The sequence below is a fragment of the Chlamydotis macqueenii genome, chromosome 6 (genome assembly GCF_036417535.1).
Source record: "Chlamydotis macqueenii isolate bChlMac1 chromosome 6, bChlMac1.mat, whole genome shotgun sequence".
Classification (NCBI taxonomy): domain Eukaryota; kingdom Metazoa; phylum Chordata; class Aves; order Otidiformes; family Otididae; genus Chlamydotis; species Chlamydotis macqueenii.
In genome coordinates this window covers 45,569,774-45,594,490 of record NC_141561.1, presented here as the reverse complement: position 1 = coordinate 45,594,490, position 24,717 = coordinate 45,569,774, and the positions used below count along the sequence as shown (strand labels likewise).

The window sequence follows — 24,717 nt, the reverse complement described above, 5'->3', positions numbered from 1 at the left end:
GGTGGAGGAGCAGTTGGGCCGCTGGATACATCACGCCCTCCGTGAGCCCTTGGAACACTCCTGGTTTTTGTACTCCAAAAAAGAACGGTAGATGGTGCTTGCTACATGACCTCAGAGCAATTAATGCTGTAATTGAGCCTATGGGAGCTCTTCAGCCAGGGATGCCCTCACCATCTACGCTTCCAGCCAATTGGCTTTTAACAGTGATTGACCTAAAGGACTGCTTTTTCACTATTTCTTCTTTTCACAGGCAATCGAAAATCGGCAAGGATGGCAAAGTCTCCTTGAACTACCAATCATGGTGGCAATAATTGCTAATGTCTTTCAGCCTTTTGCAGTTCTCTTTCAATGGGCAGAGAGTGCAAAAGACCCTCTATGAGTAATTGAATGGCTCTCTTTGCCACATTCTCAATCAAAAACAGTGGTAACAATTCTTGAAGCTTACGCTCAATTGATACGAAAGGGAAGGGCCAGATTACAGGCTCTTGATGGAATAGATCCATGTGTAATTTTTGTTCCTGCAACCAAAGAAAATCTGAATTGGCTTCTTGCTGAGAATCTCGATATGCAAATTGCTTTAGCTGATTTTCAAGGCCAAATCTCTATTCATTATCCCAAACATCGAATCTGGGCTGAAGTTACTAAATTGCCCCTGTATACAAAATTACGTTGCAGACCAAGCCCTGCACAAGGCATTACTGTCTTTACAGATGGCTCTGGCAACTCAAGGAAAGCAGCCGTGGGATGGAAACCATCCCAAGAGGCGGAATGGCCACATGAAGTAAAAATTGTTCCGCAAGGCTCAACTCAAGTAATTGAGTTGGTTGCAGTAAACATGGCTTTGTTAAAATTTAAGGATGAGCCTGTTAATCTTGTCACAGATTCATTTTATGTAGCAGGGATAGTAGCGAGACTTGATTATTCAGTGATTAAGAATGTGGATAGCTCTTTTTTAATGGCTGAACTTCGCATGCTTTGGTCCTTAATAGATCAAAGAAAGCATGATTTCTATGTGATGCATGTTCGCTCTCACAGGGATTTGCCTGGTCCTATAATGGAAAGTAATCAATTAGCAGATTTCTACACCATGTCTGCGATAGTTCCCAATCGATTTGAGCAAGCTAAATTGTCACATTCCTTTCATCATCAAAATGCTAGAGCACTTAAAAGGCATTTTCAGCTAACCATGACGCAGGCACGTAGTATTCCTGCAGCCTGTCCCGATTGCCAACTCTTAGCCCCGTTGCCTGCCAAGGAAGGAGTTAACCCGCGTGCCCGTAGATGGCAGCTGGCCTTGAGTCTGCACAGCCCCCAGAGGGAGCTGCGTGGGGAGGCACACGAGGGATGGGTGCATTGACAGTGCCCCAGGCATTCAGCTGCCCTGAGGACGTCGTGCTGCCAGCCTTCTGTTGGGGACAACGAGTGTTGGAAGCCATGGGAATGAGAAACAAGAAGGCATGGGAATGAGAAACCAGGGACTTTCTGAGAGAAGGAAAACAAGAGAAAGGACATCTGGTGGTGGTTGGACGATCGGAGGGTAGATAAGCACACAAGCTGTAACAATAAATGATTTTCACTTAGCATGCAGCGGGGGTCCGTGACTATGTTCCCACAAATGGCACCCGAACAGGGACTTGTTAGAAGTAGTGAAGATTAGAAGATTGTGATTCCGGTGGGAACGCCCGGCCGATTGGTAGGAAGCCTGCGCAGCGAATTCGTTACCTCGAGGAAGGGAGGTAAGCGGCCGGGAACGAAGGGAGCGCGGCTCTAAAGAAACCTGGCCGAACTGGGGAAGTCTGTGCAGTATCCCTTACCTCGACTAAGGGAGGCAACACGGCTAGGAACGACGAGAAGCGCTGCTTCAAAGGAACAGAAATCAATTTTAACGACTCTAACAAAAGCGTTAGAGGAACAGAACTGTGCTATTAATAACCCTGACCTGAAGAGCTTGTTGGTTTGGGTGTCCGCCCACATATCAAATGCTAACACCTCTCATGTCTGCACGGTGGGCACCTGGGACAGTGTAAGTGTTGAGCAGTGGGCCTGTGCAACGCGGGGTGACCCTGCTGCTCAAAGGTTATGACCGGTGTGGCGTGTAATGTTTGAAGCCTTAAAGAATCACGCGCAGAAAGGGGATCCGACAGCACCCGTTACCCTGTCCGCTCCTCCGCTCGTGGAAACAAAGACTGACAGCGAGCCGGAAAATCCCTTTGATCCAGGTCCCATAGATCTGGAAAAGGAGCCTCCAGTCTTCCTCGTTACAGAGGCGGCGTGTTTGTGTCTGTGTCCTTTGTGTCGACAGTGTCATGTTTTTGTTACTGTTCAGTGCTGTTGGTGTGGACATCAGCTTATTCCCGCTGATTTCTATTTGCGCTACAGCTGAGTGTTCTGGTGTGCGCGGTGTCGCAGGTCGACCCCGTTGGAACAAGGGATACATCCAGGTTGGTATTGTTGCCGTGCAAGGTGCAGCGTTAAGTTATAAGATCTCTAAGTGGAAACGGAGAGGCAGTGCAAACAGACAAATTAACAGATGACAGTCCGGCGGAAATTAAAAGTTTCCTAGACAGACACAGGCAGTCTGTGTGTGTGCGTGTAAGCATGAAGTAAATGGTGTGCAATAAGGGGTGAATACTGTCTTGGTTTTAGCAGGGATGGAGTTAATTTTCCTCTCAGTAGCTCTGGGTTTTGTATGCGAAGAATGTTGATAAAAACGCTCTGATGATTAGGGTTGTTGTTAATGAGACCAAGGACACTGTCTGGCCTTCCAAGTCTCGTTAACGAGCAGGTGCAGGGAGCTGGGCCAAAGGCAGACAGCGTACCGGTCATTCGGACATCGGGTGGTGAGAAATTGTACATTGTTCATTTTGTATATATTAATGTTCTTATATTTTGTTATTATTGTAGGTTTCCTCTTAGTAACCTGCAGCATAAAGCAACATTTACTTAACTGACTGTGGCCCCCATTCCCTCTACCCACCTACCCCTGCCCTGTCCCGCTCAGGGGTGGGAAGGAGGTGGAGATGGTGTTAAGTCCAGGCAGAGGGAGGTTGGGGGGGAGGTTGTCTTGTTCCCTTTCTCATTGTCCTGCTTTGGTTTTAGTAATAAATGGTTTCCCCGGGTCAAGTCTGTTTTGCCTGTAACAGGAGCTTTAAGGATCTCTCCCTGTTCTTGTCTCAAACCTCAGGCCTTTTTTTTTTTTTGTCTTCTTATGTGCCCAGGGCCGTGGCCACCGCCAGGCACCCTCCCCATCCGGCGGGGAAGGGCAGCTTACCCAAAACCTGACATGGTTACAGATACTCCTGTCTGGGTCGGCCAGTGGCCTTTAGCAAGAGAAAAGCTGCACCATTTGAATGAGTGAGCTGACGAGCAATTACAGCTTGGACACAGACAGCCAACAGACAGCCCCTGGAATACACCTGTGTTTGTAATACAGAAAAAAATCAGGTAAATGGCGACTCTTACAGGATTTAAGGGCAGTAAATTTGGTAATTGAGGGTATGGGACCTTTGCAACAGGGGTTACCATCTCCTTCAATGATACTTCAAGACTGGAATATTGTCATTATTGATTTAAAAGATTATTTTTTCACTATACCTTTGCATCCTGAGGATGGTCCATGACTCGCATTTTCTGTGCCTTCAACCAATATGGGAGAACCCAGCCAGCGATATCACTGGACGGTATTTCCGCAAGGTATGAAAAATAGTCCAACCATCTGCCGATGGTACGTCGCACCAGCCATAGCACCAGTAAGGTGCTTGCATAGGAATAGCCTCGTTTATCATTATAGGGCTGACATCCTAATTGCAGCACCTGATGATTCTCTGGTAGACAGAGTTCTTAATGCTATCACCAGTGCATTATCCAGATTTAAATTGGCTATTGCTCAAGGAAAAATTCAAGAGGTGTGTCCCTGGCAGTATCTCGGCTGACAAATTATGGAAAGAACAATTGTGTCGCAAAAGTTAAAACCCCTCCAACAGTGTTTACCTGAAACGATTTGCAGAAATTGCTGGCAGCTGTCAGCTGGGTACGCCCGGGATTAGGCCTCTCTACGGAATTGCTTTCTCCACTCTTCCAAACGCGTAAAGGAGACTCAGATTTACCCTCTCCTAGGAGACTCACCCCAGAAGCACAGACGCATTGCAAACAGTTTTGCTACAGATTTCCATTCGTTGGCCCCAGCAACCAGTGCTGCAATTTTTAGGAGAGTTAACGTTGCATCCAGCAACTCTGCTCAGTTACACTCCCATGGAAAATGCCTTGGCAATGTTTTCAGATGGATCAGGACAAACGCACAAATCTGTAATGGTTTGGAAGCAGGATGGTGAGTGGCATCATGACGCACAATCGGTCGAAGGTTCGACCCAAACTGTAGAACTTGCGGCGGTGGTACGAGCTTTGTACAAGTGGAAAGATGAACCCCTCAGTGTTGTCTCCGATTCTGCCCGTGTGCTCAATGTAATACAACGCGCTGAGCGGGCAGTGCTAAAGGAAATTAATAATCCTTTGCTGTATGACCAGTTTCAACAGCTGTTATCGGTGTTACATGTGCGGGATCGTCCTCACTTTACTGTACATCTGAGAGCTCACACCCCGCTCCCAGGACCTGTCACAGAAGGTAACGCGAGAGCAGATGCTCTCACTAACGCGGCCCTCGTTCCAAACACACTCACGCAGGCTGAGCTGTCCCATGAATTTTATCACCAAAACTCTGCAGCCCTTCAACGACAATTACAGCTGACACGGGAACAAGCTCGGGCAACTGTGCGTTCCTGAAGCAGCTGCCAGAACACAGTTACGCCCCCTTGATATGGGGTTAATCCGCGTGGTTTGTGCTCTCAAGAATTGTGGCAATCTGATATAACTCTCGTCCCGTCATTGGGCCCACACAAATATGTGCATGTAACTATCGACACCCATCCCAGCTTATTGTTTGCCTCTGCTCATGCAGGAGAACGTGCTCAAGATGTTTGCCAACACTGGACGTCAGCGTTTGCTTTCATGGGGGTTCCCACGCATGTCAAAACAGGTAACGGGCCAGCGTATGCTTCTCGCGCAGTCCAAAACGTCCTTGCTCTGTGGGGCACCCAGCATGTTACTGGTATCCCGCACAACCCCACTGGACAGGCCGTCACTCAACGCGCCCATGGCACACTTAAAAATATGCTGTTAGAACAAGAAGGGGGAACGGAAGGGAGATCTGCAAACGAAAAGTCAGCGAAAGCAATGTATGTGCTCAGTTGTCTAAATGGTTGGAGTGACAATTCTTCCCCAATACAGAAACATTTTGGATCGTCTCCTGTACCTGAGGCCATCCGAGGGCAAGCTCCGGGGATGGTTCAGAATCTGGAAGCAGGGAACTGGGAAGGACCGTTCCCTCTTGTAACGTGGGGAAAAGGATACGCTTGTGTCTCTACAGCAGCAGTGAACACGTGGATCCCTGCGCGATGGGTACGACCGGCGCTCCAGGCTGCCTCGCGTTCATCGGATTGTTAACGAGCTGTGTGGCAGCTCCGTGGACATCAGTCACGGAAAGCAGAAATGTGTAGGGAACTATCAAAACCCAGCACTACTCCAGTGCCCGCCCTGATGGGGGTTTTTCATATGTGGGGACCGTGCATGGGCAGGGATGCCCTCCCATATGGGGGGCCCTGCACCATGGGAACCTTGGGGATGTTTACACCCAATAACGCAGTGATTTTACAGCGTAAAAGACCTAAACGAAGTACACGTAGCTTTGAATCTGACTGCCAAGACAATACAGAGTTTGGGAACCCAAGTGAAATTATTGCTGCTCCAGTCTTTGCACTTGGTGTGGCAAGTGCCCAGGCTTCGCTACGCTAAATAAATTGGGCTGTTGGCTTGCTAAGCAAACAAATGCAACTGCATCGGCACTGTCAGCGCTGCTGACTGATGCAGGTGCTGCACGTGACACTACTGTACAAAACAGAACCGCTGTCAGCCTGCAGAGCACATCTGACAGGCCTGGTTGCGTGCGCTGGCCACGCGTGCAGCAGCGTCTGGTCAGTACTCTTCCTCTGAATCTGCCGAGGGGATAAACAGAGGCGGCTCGGGGCGCAGGAGAGAGACAGGGCCCAGAGCGCACTCTGCGAACAACAGGGGAGCCCTGAAGGTGCTGCGCCTGCCTCCTTTCTCTGCCCTGACCCTGCTGATAAGCACCCTCCTGCTCGGCGGTGTCTCCGGTGTAGTCGGGGTGGTAACAGAACAGAGCAGCAATAGATTTTTTATTATGAGCACAAAATCACGGTTGCCAGGATTTTGATGGGCTTTGCTGCGTGAATCTGTCTGATCATTCGGAATCCATTCACAAAAGCATTCAAAACTTGCAAAAAGGAGTACAGAAACGGCAACAAAGGGATGGCTTTGATGTATCCAGAAATCTTTTTGGTGGGTTGACAAAAGCTTACTACAAGTAGCTGTAGGATGCTCATTCATTCCTTTTAGATGTGCATTTTGATCTGCATTCCGTGCGTGTGGAAATGTGTGCAGACTTTAATAGATAAAGCCTTGGAACAAGCCTCTTCTCAGAAACAAAGCAGGGGAGATGTGGGTATTTCTCCAGCCAGTACGGTGCCAGTGAAAGCGCACCGTCCTTGGGGGAGGGATACAATCCTGCTCGCAGGAAGAAGCCATGGCAGGAGAAGGGAAGCTTTAGGATACAAGACATTGTCAGCAGAACTTATGGCTTGTTTCAACAGAGGCTTGCAAAAAACTAGTCACTGGCTTTGTAGGTAAGGAGGTTGCTGCAGTTGTTATGTCTGTAACAGCAGAAGAATGCTGTAGTAGAAAATTACTTTAAACAAGAAGGGGGAATTGTTGGGGACGACGAGTATCAGAAGCCACGGGAATGAGAAACAAGAAGCCACGAGAATGAGAAACAAGGGACTTTCCAAGAGAAGGAAAACAAGAGAAAGGACATCTGGGGGTGGATGGGCGATGGGAGGGTAGATAAGCACATAAGCTGTAACAATAAATGATTTCACTTAGCATGCAGCGGGGGTCCGTGACTACGTTCCCACAGCCTTCCCTCAGCCATGACACTTTCTGAGGCCAAGAAAAGCTCACAACGCTCACCTGGCTGTCCTGTCCGGGCCAGGCCACGGCACTCACGCTGATCTGCTCCACAGCCTTCCCCGGCACTGAGGCCAGGCTGACAGGCCTGTGCTTCCCTGCATCCTCCTGTGGCTCTTCCTGTGGACGGGCGTCACGCGTGCTGCCCTCCCGTCAGCCGGGGCCTCCTCGCTCGGCCAGGGCTGCTGGGCAGTGGTGGAAAGTGGCCTGCCGAGCGCTTCGGCCAGCACCCTCAGCCCCAACGGGCGGGTCCCGCCCGGCCCCGCAGATCTGTGTGTGTCGCAGTGCGGTCGCAGGGCGCTGACCATTTCCCCCGGGGGGTGGGGGCTGCATCGTGCTCCCCGTGCCGGTCTCTGGCTCGGGGGCTGGGCACCCTGAGCACAGCTCGCCGGCACAGATGAGGCGCAGGAGGCGTTCAGCGCCGCAGCCTTTTCCTCAGCCTCTGTCCCCGCGCTGCCCCTCCCCCGCCAGGGACGGGGATTCTCCTCAGCCCTGCTGCTGCTGCTCCTGTCTGTGCAGACACAGCTTTCACGCTCTCTCACGGCAGCGGCAGATTCAGCTCTCGCCGGGCGCTGGCACTGCCAGTTCTACGCCCGCACACCCTCACGGCGTCTTTGGCGTCCTGCGCAGCTGCTGACCAGGCCCGGCCGCGCGGGGGCGGTGCTCGGCCTGCGCCCGAGGGGATGCCGCCTGGGATTGGTCGCTGGGCTGTCACTCTGCCCCCGTTTGGGCCTGCCCTGAGGCAATGCTGTCTGGGATTGGTCCTCTTGGCTGTCACTCTGCCCTCATTTGGTCCTGCCCTGAGGCAATGCTGGCTGTGATTGTCCCCGGGTGGTCAGCCTGCTGGGCTGCAGTGCCCGCCCTCCACCTGGGGCAATGCTTCCTCTGATTGGCTGCCTGGGATTTCCCCCTTGCTCCTCCCATCTAATGACGGGTCAGACAGCTTATCAATCATCACGTGCTGCTCTCCCACACGGCGTGATTGGTGGAGCCAGCCTGCCCCGCCCCTGCAGGGTGCCCAGCTTTTTCCACTCTTGCCGCCTTTCCTGCAGGCCAAAAGTGAGAGTGCAGACTCTCTCGGTGCATCTTTGGACCTATAAAAAGTGGGCTTTGCCCTAAAAATGAGAGTTTAGATGCTTAAAGTGAAGCTCTAGGCCTGAATAATGTTGTGATTCCTAAAATGAAGGCTTTGAGCTGTAAAAGTGGGGTTAGGGCCCTGTGAAAGAGAATTTGGACTCCAGAAATGAAGCTTGGAGCCCTGTAACGGATGGTTTGGAAACGGAAATGAGGCTTTGGACACTGCAATGAGCTTCAGTGTCTTAAAGCAATGTTTGGGCTCTGAAAAGGAGACTTTGCAAACTAAACCTGAGGCTTTGACCCTGAAAATCAGGAGTCAGGCCACATATTAGACATTGGACCTAAAGTGAAGGTTTGGACCATAAAAACGAGGCTTTGAAATCTGTAGGAGAGAATTCAGGCCCTCAAAATTGAGGTCTGGAAAATAAAAATGAGGCTTTGGCCATGAGAAGTCGATGCCGCAAGCCTGTCAATGTTTAAGAGGCACTTGGGCAGTGTCGGTATTAACGAGCTTTAACCTGGTCAGGCCTGAACTGGTCAGGCAGTTTGACCAGATGATCGTTGTAGGTCCTTCCAACTTAAATACTCTATTCTATCGTATTGTAAGAAAACAAAAAAAAAAGAGGCTTTAAGCCCTAAAAATTCCAGAATGGATCCTACAAATTAGACTATGGGAGCTTTGGGAGCTAAAGAGAGTGTTTGGACCTGGAAAGGAGGCCTTGGACCCTAACAGAGAGCCTTTCAACCTTCAAAATCAGAGTTGAGGCAATAAAAATGATACTTTGGGCCCTTAAAATGAGTCTTTGAACCTTTGGAGTAGGGTTTGATCTTCTAAATGAGGGTTTGTATCCTAAAAATGAGAATTTAGATCTTGAAAATGACTGTTTGGACAACCAAAATGAGAGTTTGGGCCCTAAAAATGAGACTTGAAGTTTGAACTTTAAAAACATGTGACCAGATGTTAAAACTGGGTCTTTGGACACTGAAATGAGCCCTTTGACCCGGAAAATGATTGTCGTAGTTCAGCCCCGATCGGGACCAAACTACGCAGTCTCCGTTCCTCTCACAAGGAAAATTCTTCACAACAGGCTGGCAGACACCTCTCAGGACGTTTTTACATCTCATTCACATCTCCTCTCCTCCCCACTTCTCTCAGCCGGGCTGGGCCCAGTTGGGCCCAGTTGCCGCCCGGCGGGAGGCCAGAGGGTGAAACCTGCAAGGCCCACGAGGCTCGCGCCTCCCCCTCTCTGTCCTGCTCAGCTCCTTCACATCTTCTCTACTTCCTTTTTGTCTGTTTTCCCCTTCTTAAATGTGTTACGGCAGAGGCGTTATCATGGAACGTGCTGACACCAATTGGCTCGGCCTTGGCCAGCAGCGGGTCCGCCCTAGTCCCGGCCGAGTCCACTGAACAAAGAGGAGCAACTTCTAGCAGTTTCCGATAGAAGCTGCCACCTTAGGCCCCCCTCGCTAAACAAAACCAGAACAGTGATGATTTAGTCTCTAAATTGAGGATTTGGGGCCCTTTAAATAGGATTGTGTGGCTTGAAGATGCAGCTTTGGACTAAGAAATGAGGCTTTGTGCCCTAAACATGAAGGCTGGCAATGAAAAATGATGATTCGGGCCTTCAAAAGGAGGACATATCTAAATCTAATTAACATTTTCCCTTATATCTACTTAACAACATCTTATCTGAGTAAATTATGTTAACATCTCTAAATCTAATTAACAACGTTTTATCTTACCAAACTAAAAATGTGTCCCAGGCCAAGTTTGAGGCCTGTGGCTCTGGGGGATCAGAAGAGGAGGGTGATTGTTCATGAGGACAATCACAAGGTGAACACAGGTAAACCAACACAAGCATAGCAGTGCCCAACATCAAAAGTGCCCCAAAATAAAGCGCCATCAAAGCGTTAATCATTTTGCTCATTTTTGCAACCTTTTTTTTCCTTTGTGATGGTTTAGCCCGAATTACCACACAGTTTCTCGCTCATACTCCCCCTCCCCAGTGGGGAAGGAAGGAGAACCCATGGGTTGAGATGAAGACAATTTACTAAAATAACAAGGGAAAACTACAATAATAACAGAATATACGGATATTAAAATATACAAAGTGAACAATATGTGTTTTCTCACCACCCGATGTCCCAATGACCGACAGAGCCCGTCCCGAGCAGCGATCATGGAAACAAAACTGAGCAGCAAGCAAAGGAGCAAAAGGGAGCCAGCAAGGGAGAGGGAACGATGCCAGCAAACGAGGAAGGAAGATGGATGCCAGGAAGGCAGATACCCGCTCTGGCCAGCCCCCACTTCTCTACTGAGCATGGCGTTCAGGCATGGAACACTCTCTTTGGCCAGTTTGGGTCAGTTATTCTGTCTGTCTTTCTCCCAGCTTCCCGCATCTGCAAATTAGCGAGACTTGGAAAGCAGGACGGTGTCCTTGGTCTCATTCACAACAACTCATATCATCAGGGTGTTTATCAACATTCTTCACACAGGGCATCCAAAACACACCGGCTACTGAGAGGAAAAATTAACTCCATCCCTGCCAAAACCCGGACAGTGTCCACCCCTTATTCCATACAATCTACGTCATGCATATACATATATACGTGTGTGTGTATATACACAGAGATGTAACTCCTTCAGTCTGTTGAGCTCATTTAGTCCATGACTTTGGGCTCCATCTGTCCTGACAGTCTTTCAGGACAAGAGAGATGGTATGTAGTGTGGGGTTGTTGCCTGCTGCACCTGGAACTCGCAGTTGGTACATCTTGCGTGGCTGGTGTATCATGCCCATGGTCTGCGAGTGGAAGATGTTGATCTTGAGGAAGTTGTTGGGCGCCAGTTCCTGTTCCATCACCGTTGCATCTCTCTCGGTTTTATTGAAGCTCATTCTTCACTGATCAGGGTGTTCCTTGCTGCAATACCTTTGACGTGACATGTAAGGACTATAGAAATGATTATATACAGGTCAAATTATTGGCTATTTTCACCTAAAATCAGATCTCCTTCAGCTACACGAGGGACTTCCCCATCCTCCCGCATCACCCACCAAGTACATCCAGGCCCTTCAGCAAAAGCAATCCCACGGGTGGGTTTGCCTTTGCCCAGGGGAGGAATAACCCAGACCGTCTTTCCTAACATACTCCTTAGATGCACCACAGGGACTTTATCACCCTCTGCCCTCTGGCTGGGCAGGGCCAGCTCGATTGGTGGATCCCCGAGTGTTGACTAACCAGGTGGCTTTTGCTAAATGTTTATCCCAATTTTTGAAGGTCCCACCACCCATTGCTTTCAGTGTAGCTTTCAGCAGTCCATTGTGCCGTTCAATCTTTCCAGAGGCTGGTGCGTGATGGGGGATGTGGTATACCCACCCGATGCCGTGCTCTTTGGCCCAGGGGTCTATGAGGTTGTTTCGGAAATGAGGCCCGTTGTCTGGCTCAATTCTTTCTGAGTGCCATGTCGCCAGAGAACTTGCTTCTCAAGGCCCAAGATGGTGTTTTGGGCAGTGGCGTGGGGTACGGGATAGGTCTCTAGCCACCCAGTGCTGGCTTCCACCATTGTAAGGACGTGGCGCTCACCTTGACGAGTTTGTGGGAGTGTGATGTAATCAATCTGCCAGGCCTCTCCGTATTTATACTTCAGCCATCGTCCTCCCTACCAAAGAGGCTTTAACCGCTTGGCCTGCTTAATAGCAGCGCATGTTTCACATTCATGGATAACCTGTGCAATAGTGTCCATGGTCGAGTCCACCCCTCGATCACGAGCCCATTTGTATGTTGCGTCTCTTCCTTGATGGCCCGAGGTGTCATGGGCCCACCGAGCTAAAAATAGCTCACCCCTGTGTTGCCAGTCTAGGCCCACTTGGGAAACTTTAATCGTAGCAGCCTGATCCATCCTTTGGTCATTTTGGTGTTCTGCCGTGGCTCGACTCTTGGGTACGTGAGCATCTACGTGACGGACTTTTACAACCAGATTCTCCAGCCGGGCAGCAATCTCCTGCCACAGTGCGGCAGCGCATATGGGTGTCCTGGTTCTGGCTAGAGCAGAGTTAATATTCACCTGGGCTGTGCAGAGAACTGGAGCTGGTGGCCCCTATGGCTGGGGCACCCAGCTGGGATAGTTAACTAATGAGCCAACAGCTGGGGTAAATTTACCCAGCTGAGCCCAAGGGCTGTTCCATCCCGTCTGACATTGCTCAGGGTGTCAGTGAGGAGGGTGCTGAGGGGAGCCTCCTGCTACTTGGAAGAAACTGGGTGTGGAGATTTGTAAGCCATTATACTGTATTTGTATTCCATCACTGTTTTGTTTTGTTTTGTTTTTCTGTTATTGCTGTTAAATTTACTTTTTGTTCAATCTCAACCCACGTGTTTTTCTGTTTTTTTTTTGTTTACCAGTTCTCCCCCTATTCTCTCGGAGGGTGGGGGAACGAGAGAGAGACTGCGTGGTCTGGTCCCGGTCAGGGCTGAAGTACGAAACATGGTGTTTCTGTGCCTGTGAAACCCCTGGAAAAGAGCGCTCTGGGGCACTCAGAACCCTGGGCTCTGTTTGCCCCTTACACACAGACGTGTGTGACCCATCCAGCCTTCTTCAGAGGGAAGCTGTGCGTAGAACAATTTATGGTCTCCAGCATTTTTAAACTGGTATTTAAGGTGCAGACTATTTGAAGGAGAAGCTATCCACTGCACCTTTAATTGAGAAAGACAGATGCAAGTGTCATGATTTCATTTTACAGCAATAAAAGGACACACAGGTTGGGAGCTGGGAGATTAATTTTGCATTCACATTAAGTGATTTTCCGACAGTTAGCACAACCTGCAGGTTTTTACAGTTGACTGTGTCCTTTCAACATACAAATTGTAACATCAGCCTTATGCAGAACACATTACTGAAGGCAGTTGGGTTTTTTTTTTGTTAAGTAGAATTGTTCAAATGTTTTTATGACACACTGGTCCAGACACCAGCAGGGTCTAAGGGAGTGACTGTCGGTTATTTGGACCTTCAAGCCCCTGTCGCTCAGATCAACCACTCATGGTTTCGTCTTCATATGCATTAATTCACCAAAGACTCCAACTCGTTTCAAAATTTTAATAAATGGTTCTCTCATATACACAGTCTTTTCCCCACAGTAACATAATCGCGATCGACATCTACAAAATAATTTCCATTAACATTTACAAAACACTTTACAGATACATTACTAATTTGTCTGAACTGAAACGGTTTACAAAACACATCCAAAACCCACAAAACATTAGTAAGGCTATAGCAAAATTAAGGAATTTAAGACATACTAATAATGAAACTGGATACTACTCTTCCATATTGTTTCTACTCCTGTTTCACACTGTTTCTCTATGGCTACTCCTTCTTTCATAAGCCTTCCTGTGATATGGTGGAACACCTCTGTATCTGTTAACGTTCCCCCGCTCTCGTCCCCCTTCAGGTACAGTCCGTTCAGTGGGAGTCCGACCTCTAAACCCTGGGGACCTCGATCGTGAACGGTATCTTCTGTAGGGGGGTGACCTTGATCTGGAATGGCGAGAGCCACGTGACCTTGACCTGGCATGAGAGTTACGGCTCTTCCCTTTGCCTCTTCTTGGATGAGGTGGTGATCGCAGGTAGGAACGGGAACGGGAATGGCTAAGTGATCGAGAGGAGGAGTTAGTGCGGGAGGAACTTGATCTTGAATTGGAGTAGCTGAAAGAGTAAGATGAAGCAAGATGAGGAGACTTGGATCTTAAAAAAACCACAGCACACACAAAAAATAGATGATGTTAATTCAAAACAGTCACTCTCCCCAGTTCTTTACCTCCCAAATTTGGTTTGGTTTCTTTACCTCTCCACAACTGCTGCTTTGTCAGTGGAAAAGCAAACAGGAAGGGTCAGTGTATGTATGGTCTGTCCCATGAACGACCATAGCTGTTGACTGATTTAAACTGGTGCATACTGGCCGCTACTGGTATGTGAACGTGCACATTTTTCACTGCTCCACAACTACATCCAGTGCAAATCAGTTGTGTTGCAGTAAGATAGAAAAAGAGCAAGTCCTAACGGCTACAGGGCAGTAACAAACACCAAGAAAACGTGATTTAGCCTGGAGACAGTAAAGCTCAACTCTAAAAGGCCAGCTTAGTCTACTTCGCTTCATACTTAGGTGGTGCTTGGAACGGGGTGAAAAATACTTGTCCTGCAATCCTACATACAGGGCTATTTGATCAACACTTCTAGCCAGGTGTCCCAGCAAAATCTGGCACATACCTCTCGCTCTGACCAAGGACAGCGATCGCATTTCAAGCAAAATCATATCGTAACGCTTCTACACTCCGCCTCTCGTCATACGACTCCATGCCATTGCTCTAGGAAAGACCCTGACAGCATGACTAAGAGAGAGTCCCGGTTAAAATCTCTCCATGTATCCACAGGAGATACAGAAAGGAGGAAATGAAGACAATTTCTCTCATGTATCTCCTCCCCGGTGCTTTGAGGCAATGCTTACAAGCAGAACAGGGAGACGCAGGAAATCCAGCAGCCACAGCTATTCAGTTTCTAGCCTCCTCATGGCTGCCGGGAGGAGAAGGCTGTCGTTACAGAGAAGCTTTAGCAAAAGCGACGCTTGTTCCTTAACAACTGCTGCCCAGTTATAACTGTCCGTCACCTGTAACCGCTGCCGTATCTGAGCTGGCAACCCACACATGAAACTGCCATCACTGCTGATCTCCTGAACCATCCACTGCATCTGACGACAGAGAGGTGGAGTGGAACTCCTCCTGATCCTTCTAGACAATCTGCTTCTCCTTCACGGAGGAACCGAGAGGAAACGGCCTTAAGCTGCACCAGGGGAGGTTTAGATTGGATATCAGGAAAAATCTCTTCACCAAAGGGTGGTCAGGCACTGGAACCGGCTGCCCGGGGAAGTGGTTGAGTCACCATCCCTGAAGTTGTCCTAAAATAACAGTGTGGAATTTTCCAATCATTTGCTCCAGCAGTATCGGCTAAGTTGTTAAAGGAATCATGTCGGAGGCTGATTTCTATTGGGAAATCAATTTCTACAGCCCTGTTCAGCCAGCAATCAAAAGCCTGGCTTTCCACCTGATCCTTTAATTAGATTTAGATTTTATATGTAATTATGGTTTGCTCAAAAAGTATTCATTGTTCAGAGTCCTCTTTTCAATCACGTAGCAGAGGTTTTTGTAAAATAATCTTACTGCAAGCACAGAACCCCTTTGTTAAAGCCAAGTCCAATTAAGCCATTTAAAAATTAATTACCGCCTGTATTTTCCACAGCTCTCTGCGCATACGTATTCCATTATAAATCAGCTGCTGTATAAGTGATGTGTTACGGCCTCATTTAACAGGTGACAAGTAGTCACCTACTGCATTTCTGTAGAACACTTACCGTTCCCAGCCCGGTCTGGCACCTGAGCAGTGAACTGCAGTGGCTCTCATGGGGTGACCTTTTGGAGTGGGGAGAGGGAAAAGGGAAAAAAAATCCCATTCAGTTTATCTGAAGATTTTTTTATTTAAGAAATTCTGAAGTTCCTGTCACTTACCAGCTGTGGGTATGGGCTGTCCTGGGGGGCCCAGCAGACTCGGCAGTGCTGGCTGTCTCAGTGCAGGAGCCTGACAGCCCTTGTGAATACAAGCAAGAGTTGCAAAATAAGCTCTACTGAAATACAAGACTCGCTGCTTGTGTTGACATAAAACTGAGCTTCTCTTCCAACACACTGCCGACGGACAGCGAGGAAGATGTAGCGAGTTCAGCAGCACTCACCAGAGCAGCAGGAGGGGTAACAGCCAGGAGTGGTGGTGGAGGTGGTGGCAGTGGCGGCGGCTGCTGCTGCGGCTCCCGAATCTGCGCAGAGCGCCTTTTTGTGTAGCCAGTTCCGTTGCTGAAGCTGTTCACAGCCTAGAGGCAGAGAAACATTTACAAAGAGGTGACAGGAAACTTCAGGAGATGTACGAAGAAAAGCCTCCACAGGGTACAACCCCTTGTGTATTCCTGTCCGTGCTATCAGCCCTACAATAAATCAACACACAGAGGTGTGAACAGATGGCACTAAACACCGGTATCAATGACTGGCAACGCAGAGTCTCTGTCTTTGAGGGCCTTCACTGTTAACACCAAACTTGAAAGGGAGGCAATCCTGTTAAACAACAGCGGGACCTGAATTTGCCCCATGGCCTCCACAGCGTTGTGAGCTTCTGTAACAGCAGATCATGTACTTGAGCAGGAAACTGAGCCGTATTCAATCCAGCCCTGCTTAAGGCCGTGTCAGTGAATGCTTCCTTCCCTGCCAGCTGTTTGCAAGTAGACTTTTCTGACAAACAGTTTACGGAAACGTCATCACGTTACCTGGCGTAGGAACCTGTTGGCAACTAATGCATCTGGAGAAACGTCTGTCTGGTGACACGTTGGGCAGGTGTGTTCCTCAGATTCCAGCAGCGCTGTTCTAATGCCTGTGAAGAATTAGAATCATCAACACAGATTTTAGCCCAACCATGGATATTTTGTGAGTTCTAACCAATGATAAAAAGACATCTCTGATTAATGGGTGAATGTGGTCTTGAATGGAGAGCATGGAGCTCTAATTGTCCAACAGCGTACAAAATGTCTAGTACGAAGCAAATACCTGTACGGTTTTGATATTTCACTGTTGTAACATTGGAAGCTGTGGAGAAGGCTCTGTCCTGGTGTTTTGACTCGACTTTTTTCAGCTGTCTAGTACAGCGAGCGATCCCCAAGCTCAACATTAACGAATAAAACACATCTCAAAAAACATTAGTAGGTTCCAGTTCTGAGGGTTTTATCCAGCTCTCCCGTGGAGAAGAATGTGCATTAAATGCCTGACTATCTGTTGGTTGCAGACCACAGGAAATCACCAGAGCTGGCTACAGAATTCTGTATGAGAGAACGGGCTGTGGACAAGCTCAATGCTTTCAAGATCTCACGCTGTAATCACCTGCACAGTTCCGCACTCTCCTCCCACTCATCTTTCCACATGTAAAGAGGATTTAACAACAGGTAAAAAGGGAAAAAAGCTTTCTGCCTTTTTTCCTTTATACAAGAAGAGACCTTTCCTAGTCACAGTGTACTTCAGTGTGAAACAGAACTGGTCTCCAAGTACAGCCGTTATCTCCTGTATCTGCTTTCAGAAGGTCAGATGTGATCTTTTGAATCAACAAACATGGGGGTAACACTCACATTCATCACAGTAACTGTTTCCACAGCAGGGAATCACAGCTGCGTCAGTCATGATCTCTTTGCACATGGGACACAACAGCTCCTCTGGAACGGGATCTGAGGAGGAGGAGGGTGGCTGCTCTGACAGAAAAGGAGGCTTCTCCTTCTTTCCTCTAGCATAAGCTTCCCTGGGGGGGTTGGGGAAGGAAAAAGACAAAAGTTAAAGATGGGTAAAGGAAAACATTTCCAAGCTTTGGATTTTACCACAGCAAGATCATAGAGTCATAGAATCTTTAAGGCTGGAAAGATCTCCAAGATCATAAAGGCCAACTGTCAACCTAACACCACCACGCCTACTAAACCATGTCCTGAATAACAGATGGAATTCTTCTCCCTGCACATTCCCCTTCCAAAACACAGGCTTAGTTGTTCAAAATACTTTTCTACAGCGACAGCACTACAAGAGGGAGGGAGGAACAATTTTCCTTCTGCAGAATTCTCCCATTCATTGGATCAACTAAGAGATTAGCTCAGACTAGGAAAATAACTTTTGGACAGCTAGGAATCAGGTGAAACGAACCCCCCTCTCCTTTGCCAGAGGGGAAATGTGAACTGCAGGCTCAGGATAAAGTTATCTCTGTGCAACTACATTTTATAAATGACAGAAGTCTATGTCACAGCTTCCACTAAAGGAGATCCGTGACGGAAGAACGGAAGTGCTGCCACGTGCATTGTCAAACAGCCACTCTTCTCAGCACACAGCAGGATTTTTTTAGTTTAGAGTCACAGGAAAACCTCAGTCTGCTTCACACATGAGATCTGATCAAAGTCAGAGCGGGAGGAAATCTCTGTCCAACAGCAATTGGTTAAATTTTGCAAGAAGCCTTTGAAAGATCAACCAGAAGCAAAACGAGCTCTCAATGAGAACGACTTGCCTGGAAACTCTACTGAAATGTTCTGCAGACAGACAGATCCTTAGCGTACCCGCAATTTAACCAACTTCCAGGGGCACGAGCAGTTGGTACCACCCTAATTCCATATGGGAAAGGATCCCGGATTTGAAGGTGAGGATACAACGACAGTGTTTCCTCCCTCGAAATGACACAGCCTGGCCAGCTGGCTTGCACTGCCACTCGGACATCTACGCATGCTTTCCCTCGTTCGCTTCTTGGTCAGTCCAGTTAATTCCATACTTACGCATTAATAAATGGTATGACGTATTTTCCGTCAGTGGTTATCATCGCGCCCTTTGTGCTGGGATCTTTCACCTCCATCATGAAACTCCTTGGAATTCCTGTGCTCTTTCTCAGTCTGGGAACAGACCCCAGCTTTTTGTCCTGTTAAGAAAAGAAACGCAGACATCTCTCATCTTAACACCCACACGCAAAATGACATTTCAATGATGATTTTAGGCGGCAAAGCCTTTACTCCTCTCCTTTCACCTATCGTAGGGGCTGCTCGGCTGAAATACTTATTTCCTAAATGACTATAGCCAGGATGACCCAAAGCCTTGAGCAGTGCTTTGAACTCAGTCGATGTTCTTTGGCTTAACTTCAGGTTCCTAAGGGTGAGATATCCCTTGGCTCCTTCCACTCAGAGAAGAGACACAAACCCGCTCCTCCTGCAAAGCGCAGTTCAGAGGGAGAGCTCAGTTCAGTGCTCTGAACCAGTCACTGGGGAAACTGACATTCACTGTCTCTGTAGGAAGGCTGGATTCACACCTCATGCATATCCATTCAGTGCCCAACGCTAAATGGCAGGAATGCTCAACCAGAGGCTGTGGAATTCACATCAGCAAATATTCCACAGATGGGGTCAACAGAAACATCTTGTGTTTACACAAAATACTAAAAACTGTGAACGGTCTTTGAAAAAAAAACCTAAAACCAGAAAAATTTCCATTAATACTGAAATATAGAAAAATAAGCCCGAAAGTTCACAGAGAAACATCTGTGGACAAATTTAATGTCCATGACGTAGAAAATCCAAAACAGTTACACTGATAATTCCAGGTTTCCCTTCCAGTTTGAAGGCCTTTGCAGCATTGCCGTATAAGCTCTGTATTTCACCCCAGGAGAAACAACTCTTAACGTGAGCATTCACGGATTTGTTACCTAAGTGCCACGGCACAAAAATTAAAAGCTTGGTAACACCACAAATCCCCCACGGTCTTACCCCATGTGCTGGGCAGTTCCTTATGTAGTGGCCAGGTTTCCCACAACGGAAGCAAGTATATGATGGTGGAGGGGCAGCCAAGGGATTCTTCACGTAACTAGAAGTTTTTTGGGAAAAAAAAAAGAAAAAGGTATGCATGTGTCTCTCTACAATTTGTCCACAGGCTCCAAAGAACACATTTGACATTATCAACACCTACTTGACTGGATCATATTCACGGCAAGACTGCGTCATCATAGCTTTTATCTTCTCTTCTTCGGTGGCACTGGCTTCAGCCAGGTTGGCAGTCTGTGTAACGGGGAATTATTTGACACACATTAGAAACACCCTTCAGCCCACACAGCCAACGACACCAGCACTCACCCACTGCTGTAAAGAGCAGCACGGCGCTGGCTGCGCTTGCGCAGAAACAGCTGCTCATACAAAACACAGGTGTCCCGACGGTGTTCTGGGGGTCCTTACGCCGTTACATGGTGTTTCTGTGCCTGTGAACCCCCTGGAAAAGAGCGCTCTGGGGCACTCAGAACCCTGGGCTCTGTTTGCCCCTTACACACAGACGTGTGTGACCCATCCAGCCTTCTTCAAAGAGAAGCTGTGCGTAGAACAATTTCTACTCTCCAGTATTTTTAAACTGGAATTTATCTGCAGATATTCAAAGGAGAAGGTATCAACTGTACCTTGAATTGAGAAAGATGTATGCCTGTATCTTTATTTCATTTTACAGCAATAAAAGGACACACAAGACTAGGAAAATTGTTTTTTGCTTGCTGAAATTCAGCCTCAGACACAGAAGCATTAAAAGGAATCAGGTTTTTTATAATCCCTCATCAGGACAAAATACTCTTTTCAGTAGAAACCTGGCCACCGTGTGCTGTAGGCAGGCCAAACTGTGCGTTCCCCCGCTACTAACGTCTTCACATTAAGTGATTTAACGACAGTTAGCACAACCTGCAGGTTTTTGTTCCAGCTGACTGTGTCCTTTCAACATTCAAATTGTAACATCAACCTTACACAGAACTACGTGTTCACATTATTGAAGGCAGCTGGGTTTTTTTTTTAAGCAGTATTTGCTCAAATGTTTTCATGACACACTGGTCCGGATACCAGCAGGGTGTAAGGGAGTGACTGTTGATTAGCAATAATAAACCAGAAATCTGTTAGCACCTTGCCCGCACACACTGCCAGTCTGCACTAAAGAGGTTAAAGCAACACTTTTGAGCTGCTCTGTGTCGTGTTCCTGAATTTTCCTGAAATACTTGATGTTATGCAGCCTTATGTAGAGGCTGCTCAGGTGTCTTCCCAAACTGAGAACTACTCTTTACACGACAGCATCAAATATACACACAGCTGTACATCACCGTATAACATTTAAAAACACCGAGCAAACACTTTTTTTCTTTTAAGTATTTGACAGAACATATCTATACCTGTGTAAGCTGGGACACAGAAATCGATGCGGAAGAGCCGTGCACCTGTTCACAACACATTAAACACATAGTCAAGTTCTACAAGCAAAACACAGCAACAGTGAACCTCTGCTGTAGTCTGAACGTCTGCACTCTGTCCTCTGAGTGTCACTGAAAGAGGCATTTCCAACCTGCTGTCATTTGAGTTTGTTCAAAACACAGTCCCAGCCTATGACCGCTGAAGAGTGCCTCTGTGGTTCCTGAGAAGAAATGAAAATAACCAAACCCGCTTGGGATCAACCTATTGCTCCAGAATATCTCGGAGAGGGACCCTGGCCCAATCCTCGGAAAGCAAACAAGAAATTAGGAAAGCTGTCTATTGGAGTCCAGCATTAAACAGTTTATCATCGACCAGTTACTGAAATGGAACCGTTCAGAAACTGTTAATTAGTTCTTGTCCTTTTTCAGGAAGCAGTTGTTGTATGGCCTGCAGGCAACAGTCTGATTTTCTTACGAAAGTGGTGGCACTCTTTTCTCCTAAACAAATATCAAAAGCAGCAAGTATGCACAAAAGCTTATACTTTGTTCATGAACTTCTGGATTAGATGACAGCTTATCCAGGATCAGATCCAATGATCCAGGGTTAGAGGAACGCCTCTCACCATTCCAGAGAAGAGAAAGCAGTTATCCTTAAAAGAAAGGTGAAAAATACAAAACACCACCTAGTAACTTTTCTGCTATCAGGACTATTTTGAAATGCGTAGTTACGCATAGTATTCGACCCGAGTGACAAATCAAGATCTCGACCATCACCAGTCAAGTATCTCCTTCTGTTACTTCTTTATATTTCAGCAGCCGAATGGCAGTGCTGTCAACTCTGAAGAAAAATGCTGTCCCTTCTCCACGGGTAAATTCCAAGTGGCAGTACACTAAAGAAAGGCTTCACCTTTGGGAAATTAAAGCAGCATCAACCCTGAAGTCACCCAGATCCAAAAATGTGCTGCAGGCAGAAGTTCAGGAAAGCGACGGGGATTTTACCCACAGGTGCACCCGGCTCTAACCCTGCAGCAAGATCTCCACACTGGGTTTTAGATATTTTCATTTGCAGACAAACTGCTAAACTGAACTGCTTCATCAGATAAAGTGGAAAGATCAAATGCAGAGCTGTAGAAGACCACTTTGTGTCACAACGAGAGTTAAATCCACCGCAATCTATTAAAGAAGTTTAAGCCCTCAGAGGGGCCCAACCAACATCACTTCAATTATCCAGTTCTAGGAATAAAGACCCAAGTATTGAAGGATGTGAAAAGGAATCAGTTAGCCTCACAGAACTGTTCTCAACATGGATGGGATGTGTTGGGTTTGGTATTTGTTGGAACCTCAAGTCCCATGTAAGGAACAGCACCAACTTTAACAAGAGTGGTTTCTCAGTGGTTTTTGATAACGTCTGTAAACTGCATTAGGCAAAAAAAAAAGTATTTAAAACAAAAGCGAAGGACACAAAGTGAAAATGGCAAAAATGACACAGGTGTGTGTGTGTTTTATATAAAGTGCACAAGTATGTGTGTATGTGGGTATGGAATCAAGCGCGGTGTGTAGGAACAAGTGTGAGGGTGTGTTTTTACATACTGCTTTTGGTGTTCCGCTCACTGGCTCAGCTGGACTTCTAGAAAAAGAAAGAAAGAAAGGTGATCAGAACTTGAAATAAAGCACTTGTACCCCACAGAAAGCAGTGAAAACAGATTATAAAGCCTCAACATCAGCACCTTATGTACTGATAGCCCAGCGAATGTGGGAATTTATTCATATACATAAACTGTTCTCTCCTGGAACATCCAGTGCCACTAAAAACAACCACAAACATCCCAATTCTACTCTGTCACAAATTATTCCAAGACTTCCAGGGACAGAACACAACAGGGCAAGAGGAAGTCCTCAGGTATTTTGCCTCTGCTCTCTAAGTATCAAAACCAGGAAATCTGTGCTACAGTGTCCTGTTCTTAAATAACCAGCCATCAAACCAGGAAGGTAACTGTAGCCAAGCTGTAGATCCCTGGTGTTACAAACAGGCACCAGATACAGAACTGAGTTTCTAAGAAAGAACAGTGATGGCCTAGACACTGCGAAGGGCAAGTGTACTTAGCGCAAAAAGATCAGTCACCTGACCATATTTAGCCATGGCAGCGCCAAAAATACCAAATGTGTTACATCTGCTGCATGGGCTGAAAACAGGAGTAGAAATGTCACCTGACAGCAGTTCCTAGGATCTGGTGTGATTTAGGAGTCCTGTGACAAACGTACTGTCCCAGCAGGCTTAAAAATGTCCGTCTGCTTTGGGACGTTCAAACCTACCCCATCACAACAAAAATTAACAGCAGCTTTAACAGGAAAGAGAAATCTGAATGCCTCTGTACGCCAATATCCAGGAAAAAGTGAACAGACTGCACCCGCTACCAAAGAATACAATGCTTTAGGGACACTCACGGGACAGAGGTTTTGCTGGGAGCTTTAACTCCTCCAGCAGGGATTCGTCTCACAATTACCGAGCAGTTCTTCGGAATCAAGGTATCATCATCTGTGTATTCTGAAAGCAATACAGGAATAAATCAGGAAGAGATAAAAAACTCTAGAACACATTCTAAAGAAAAGACTGTTGTAAGGGTGCCAGAGAACTAAAGGAAAAAAGATAATGTTCAAGGAGTGAAAACAATTTACAAGTCTCATTATTTCTGAAAATCCCATCCCAAAGTCTCCAATCACATTCAAGCTCCTCAAGATGGCAGATCACCAAACGGAAACATCATACTAAGTAATACAAACCCATTATCAGCTCCAAGAATCAAGCACCATTGAGCAGATTTAAATGAATTTATGACTTCTCTAAGAATCCTTCTTGCTTATATTCACCATAAATGTTCTGCCACAAAACTTCAGTACCGGCCCGACACCGTTAACGTGCACTATCAGGGAAAAAACCACCCACGGTTAGAAATGAATGATGAACTGATGCTCCATAGCATCTGCGTGGCAGTGTCCCTGGTGTACAGCAGCAGTTCTATTAACAAGAAATGCCAAACTGTCCTTCAGAGGCAGCCAACACTCAAGTGCACGATGGCTTTAAGGGCTCTGCTGAGATTCCAACTCACAGCTGCACTCTTGACCCAAAATGTTGCTGGGGAGCAGTTTCTGCAACAGCCACAGAACCAGTTTTCCAGTGCCGCGGCGTACAAGAAGTTGAAGGCAAAGTTAAGTGACCAAACCCGCTGTTTTTCTTCAAGCCAGCCACCTGTTCCATTGCCATCCCGTTCAGCTTCCTCCAGCAGATTTCAAAGAAATCTGGCAAGCCTGTTCTTATCAGATATCCTCCCACATTTCCGTATCATTTTCCCTGAAGAATTCCCGGAAAGCAAAACCTTAGTGAGCTCTCCACGTTGCACATGAAGCGCGGGCACTTGTAGCCTGGCTGTGTGGCTGAAACACAGCTCTGGCGGTGGTTGTCAGAAGAGCCGCGAGGAAGGAACAGCTCTGTGGGGCTCCCAGCACAAGTCCCAGCTAGGGATGGAGGGCGAATCCCATTGTCGCTTCCCACCCCGCGCCCGCCGCCCCCACGCACCTTCTTTGGTCTGGGCGTTGGTGATCTGCAGGTCGCTGTTGGGCGCCTTCAGCTTCTCCCGGGCCATGATCTGGCGCTTGAGGTCGCGCAGGGAGATGTGCAGGCCGTTGAAGATGAGCGTGTGGTACTTGAGGCTGGAGGAGAACTTATAGTGCAGGCAGGACAT

General features: G+C 47.4%; 1 protein-coding gene across 1 annotated transcript; it reads right to left on the bottom strand.

Annotated features, from left to right (window-relative positions):
- Window positions 1–13,466: 13,466 nt before the first annotated feature.
- LOC147600405 (E3 ubiquitin-protein ligase RBBP6-like) lies at window positions 13,467–24,717 on the bottom strand. The gene is made up of 13 exons (XM_086751300.1): window positions 24,552–24,717; window positions 23,423–23,522; window positions 23,186–23,224; window positions 22,568–22,604; window positions 20,960–21,004; window positions 19,732–19,820; window positions 19,533–19,629; window positions 18,555–18,694; window positions 17,379–17,545; window positions 16,530–16,633; window positions 15,948–16,082; window positions 14,765–14,912; window positions 13,467–13,705 (listed from the first exon to the last, which is right to left on the bottom strand). Exons 1-13 carry the CDS (start codon window positions 24,715–24,717, stop codon window positions 13,467–13,469), a joined length of 1,506 nt encoding a protein of 501 aa, XP_086607426.1.